A 5,645-nucleotide genomic window follows, 5' to 3' on the forward strand; every position below is an offset into this window, starting at 1 on the left:
GATATTGTAAGATAGATATTTATTTCAAACAAATTAAAAGAGATGACCAAACAACATTAATGAAAAAGAGAGGAAATAATGGAGTACCTAAATTAAAATAAATTCAAAAACATTATGAATACTAAACAAGAATTCTTGAACGATGAATAGTCGATTTAGATCAAAATTAATCTTCAATATCTCCATCCTTGAACAGGCCATCGTCTGTAAGGATCAGGAAGAAACGTAGGCTGCCTTATTTTCTTCTTTTCCACAACCAACACTTCATCTGGCTTTTGTGTGATCTCACCATCTCTTTCCCTACACATAAAGTTTCAATATTTATTGATGATCAATATGTTAAAATTGCTGAAAATTTTGTAAATATGTTCTAAACCATAATTTCAACTAATTATTTTATTTGATCAATTTGATGTGCATTTTCGTTTATTACTCTTTTTCTAGAGCATCAATTTGACTAATCTTTAAAGTTAAGGATTAGATCAATTCAATAATTTTTTTAAATCAAAATTTAGATATTCAAAAATTATATAAATATACTATAAGTTTTAATTCTCTAGAAACGGAAAGTGCCATATAAATTGGGAAACTGATTGTAACCAAAAGGTATTAAAATAAGACAAAGAGGAGGTTGCTCACACGACTAAAAGATCACTATTTTCCCATCGAAATTTCTCACTGTGACAAATGTTCAATGACTATTCCGACGGATATTTTAATTGAATTAGTGAGAAAAGAAAATATGGTTAATGGATATTCTCAATATTTTAATGAGAATCTGTTTTTCACCATGCCTTTTTCAGTTAGAAAAGAAAGTATGGTTAATGGAATGTAAAAATCATGTTTTATAGCACAATTTTTCTATTGATTCGCAGGAAAAAACCTTTGTTTCTAGTAGTGCCAAATGATAATCAAGCACCATCCACCTCCGACCATAAAGTTGGTGTGAGCTCCCTAGGAGGGGTGAAAAAAAAGAGTGCTAAGATAGAAGATTATTAATCTCACCATGAGGAAGATTGCGTCTTCTTCTTGTTCATGATCTTATCCACCACTTCCATAGACTTTTCCCCAACAACATGGCATTCTTCACTTGTTCTCATTTTCTTGAAAGAAAATACCTTCATGAGAAATACCCATGCTTTATTTTTCTTCTTCTTCCACTTATGTCTTATTATTGGGATGGCCTCATCATCATCAATAATTTCAACATGTCTCATAGATTGTGAAATTCTCTCATAATAATCAGTATCTCCACAAGGAATATTAATGAACTCTGATGCTAATAGTGTGCTTTTGCTTCTTCCTAACTTTCTTATTGAGGATTTTCTCTCTAGCTTCATGTTCAAATCCATTGTTACAATTCTTGATTTGTTTGGCTACTCACCTTTATGCTTATTGGTTTAATATATATTATTTTGTTATGTTGTTTAAAGTGGTTGGCAACAAACTAGGTAGCTTATATTTTGCATCTTTGACTTAATATGGTACATAGTATTTGGAGATGATTAGGCAAAAAGGATACTTTGAAAACTTAATTTGCAAAATAGATGTATAATTTGTTTTTCATTTAAAAGGCTCCTTAATTCTAAAATTTAAAGAGTTTGAGGCAAGATTTTAAGTTTATTAAAATATACTTATATTTCTTCTTTTTTCTAGAAGACATAATACATAAACGTGTCTTTTAAACTTGACCTTATTTCACATTTATGTCATTCAACTTTGAATGTGCACAAATAGACAGTTAAACTTGTATAAAATGAACAAATATATACATGAGTCCTACATGACATAATACATATATGACATTACATAAGATACAAATTGTCATGTAGGATGTTAGTTACGACATATGTGTCTATACATAGTACTATTTTGTTATGTTGTTTAAAGTGGTTGGCAACGACTAGGTACCTTGTGTTTTTGCATCTTTGACTTAATAGGGTACGTAGTATCTGTACTTATTCTTCTTCTTTTTAATTGAAATTTACTAAATAAATAATTAAAAATTAGAGGGTTCTAGACCAATATATACTTACTTTTTTCTTTTCCCTTTTTTTAAAGATGTGATTTGGTTGCGGGAATTATAAATGTAGCTATTATTATTTATTTACAACAACAACAATGCACTGTACTGTAATTTCACAAGATGGATCTACGGAGGGTGATGTGTACGTAGCCTTATTCCTACTTTATGAAGATAAGACTGTTTTCGATAGATCATTAGCTCAAATAAAACATATCAAACTCAAGTATTAAAAGAACAACAAACAAAATTATTTATGCACACATGGTGCACAATTAATAATCAACGGGTTAACTATAATATAGTTTATAAAAATGTAAGAATACTTACCGATGTAATAATAATACAACTAATGGTATGTATAAATTACCTTAAAGACATATATATTTGTCTTTAAGGAGTTCTGACCTATCATTAACACTCGTATTCTTTACATTTTATTTGACATAAAATGCTTAACATGTATCACATTTTAATCTAATATGATATTATTTAATATCATCAACCAAATACGATGTATTAATTATGCATAGATTTTTTCTTTCTTATACAACTAATCAAATATTGTATTAGCTATATGAGATTATTTTTTATAACCAAGTCAACCAAACTTGGTAGTGGTACTATTGTTTTTATGTGTTCTAAGTTTGTCAATATGGTAAAATGTGCCTCTCAATGTTGTTTAAAAGTGGGTTAAGTAAAGATCATTAGTACTTAGTAGTATTCTAATGCCTGATAATTAATTAATTCAGTGTTGAATTAACTAATTGGAAGAATAGAGTGTGGTAGGTTGTAGACGTTTTTGTAAATTAATGGTAACTTGAAGTAGTATTTTCTTTTGACTCCTCAATGTCGAAACACTCTAAAATTCTATGCGTAACTTTTTTGAAAAATAAAATTGTCTTGATCTGATTTTTTCACTTCCAAATAAAGAAACATTCAATTTGGACCAAATTTATCATCTCAAAATAAAGTTATTATCATATCATCAACGTATAATAATATCAAAAGATGCATATTCGATTTTAATTTTATAAATAAACTAGCTAATGTATGAACTTGAAAATCTAAAACTAAAAAAGATTATGTATTGAACAACTTTATTATGTCAAACCATATGAAGTCTAGACTACTACACTTAATATATATGTCAAACCATATATATATATATATATATATATATATATATATATATATACTCTAAAGTTATAGTGTTTTATTCCACTAAACATGCTCTTAATCTTACTTCTAAATATTCCAACTCCCAAGCCATTTTCTAAGGTGAACAATCAGAATAATTATTTTAATTTGGTAAATGCAATTAAAAAAAAGGCAGTAAGTTGCACTTATTTGTTGCGTTATAGGTATGGACTGTCTCTGTCCCAAATTATGCCATATTTCGTTAATTGAAATCTAACTAAGTGAATTTGACCATTTCAAAATATACTTTTTCATCAAATTAATATGAAAAGAAATTACAATCTATAATGATATTGTATAACATTTGAATATCTAAAATTTAATTCTAAAATGTTGGGTTAATATGATGTAATTTAGGTTTGAAATTAGTCAAGTTGATTCTCGAGATACAAAATACGAAAATTCATTTCGAATGGGGGAGTATAATTTAAATCTTTTTACGTATTTGAAAATTTGAGCCTCGTAATTCTTGAGGCGTATGCACGTTTATTTCGATTGAAACTTCATCTACTCAAAATGTATCAATCTCGTCATTTTAATTGTATTTAGATATTTTTATTTGTAATATCATTATACAGTATATTAGAAAAATATTTCTATAAAATAAGTATTTTTGAATAAGTTGATCGAGAAGGAGATTGAAGCTCAATCATTGGTCAGAAGCAAAGTTTAGTGTCAAACTAACATTTCGTGCCAACCCTAAGGGGCTCTCTCTATAAGTAATTGAGTCATGAGTATATTTTGAACGTAAGTGAAACAAGCAGAATTAACAGAAAAACTCCATTAACAAGGAGCTAACATTGAAGAAGAGAAACTCTCATTGTTTGAGTTCAAAGACTAAGTAATACATCAATGTAAGACTAGTATTTATAGCTCATTCCTATTACATTGAGTAACTAACTTCTAGAACCTACTAACAAAGAGTTAGTTATAACTAACTAATTGGGAAAGACTAATCTGCCCTTTATTAATCCTAACAACTTTAACTTGTACTCTTCTTGCTTCATCATCAGCTCATATTTCAACACTCCCCTTTAAGCTAGGAGGTGTGAAGATATTCAACACACCTAGCTTGGATACTAGATTTTTATGTTGTATCCTGGACAACCCTTTTGTCAAAATGTTTGCTGGTTGCTCTTGTGTAGGTAGATAGTCTATTTTGATCAAGCCTTGTTGTAATCTTTCCCTTATGAAATGACAGTCTATTTCTATGTGCTTTGTCCTCTCATGATACACTGGATTTGTAACAATTTGTATGGCAGCTTTACTGTCACTATATACTTGCACTGGTAGTTTAATATCAGCTCCTACCTCTTTCAACATTCCAAGTAACCACACCAACTCTGAGACTGCAGATGCTAGGCTCCTGTATTCAGCTTCAACTGAGCTTTTGGACACTGTGGTCTGCTTCTTTGCCTTCCATGACACCAATGACTTGCCTATCTTGACCATGTACCGTGTAACTGATCTTCTAGTAAGTGGACATGAAACCCAATCAGCATCACAAAATGCAGTGACTAGTTCATCTGAGGAACTAGCCAGCAATAGACCTTGGCCAAGTTCCTTTTTAAGTATCTCACCACTCTCAATGCAGCATCCATATGTGACTTCTTTGGTTGCTGTAGAAATTGACTCAAAGTTTGTGTGCTAAAGGATATGTCTGGCCTTGTCATGTTAAGATACAACAGCTTCGCAATTAGTTTTTGGTACATTGTCTGATCTGCCAATAGATCCTCAGAATTATCTCTCAGTTTTACCTGCTCATCATACTATCTTGATGTTAACTTAACATTGACATCAATAAGAGTTCCTGCAGGCTTGGCTGCTGTCATACTAACCTCAGTTATAAGCTCCAGAGCACACTTCCTTTGATGCATCACCATACCATCTATTGATCTACTAAACTCAATACTTAGGAAATACTTTAGTTCACCTAGGTCCTTCATCTTGAAAGCTTTTGTAGTGCCTGTTTAGTGTCTTCTATTAATTCAAGACTGCTGCCAGTAATTAACATATCATCCACATAAACTAGCACAATACAAATCCCAGCTTCTGACTTGTTGATGAACAATGAGTAATCATATTGGCTTTGTTTGAACTTAAGGGCAACAAGAGCTTCAGTCAGCTTGTGATTCCACTGCCTTGGAGCTTGCTTGAGCCCATACAGTGACTTTGTCAGTCTACACACCTTCTCCCCTTGACTGACAAATCCTTGAGGAAGCTGCATATATATTTCATCCTCTAGGTCACCCTACAAGAAAGCATTAAAAACATCCATCTGATGAATATGCCAGTGCCTTGAAGAGGCAAGAGAAACAATGGATCTCACAATCACCATCTTAACAACTGGTGAGAAAGTTTCCTTGTAATCAATACCCTCTTGTTGACTATACCCCTTAGCTACCAACCCCTGTAGATTTGT

At 31.1% G+C, this 5,645-nt stretch overlaps 1 protein-coding gene across 1 annotated transcript; it reads right to left on the minus strand.

The window, feature by feature from the left end:
• Window positions 1–127: 127 nt before the first annotated feature.
• LOC125810309 (uncharacterized) lies at window positions 128–1,380 on the minus strand. The gene is made up of 2 exons (XM_049489817.1): window positions 1,006–1,380; window positions 128–300 (listed from the first exon to the last, which is right to left on the minus strand). The coding sequence occupies exons 1-2, from the start codon at window positions 1,350–1,352 to the stop codon at window positions 174–176; spliced, it is 474 nt and encodes a 157-aa protein (XP_049345774.1). The 5' UTR covers window positions 1,353–1,380; the 3' UTR covers window positions 128–173.
• Window positions 1,381–5,645: the final 4,265 nt, after the last annotated feature.

Source organism: Solanum verrucosum, unplaced genomic scaffold, assembly GCF_900185275.1.
Source record: "Solanum verrucosum unplaced genomic scaffold, falcon-dt-bn FXZP01000038.1, whole genome shotgun sequence".
In the NCBI taxonomy this organism is placed as follows: domain Eukaryota; kingdom Viridiplantae; phylum Streptophyta; class Magnoliopsida; order Solanales; family Solanaceae; genus Solanum; species Solanum verrucosum.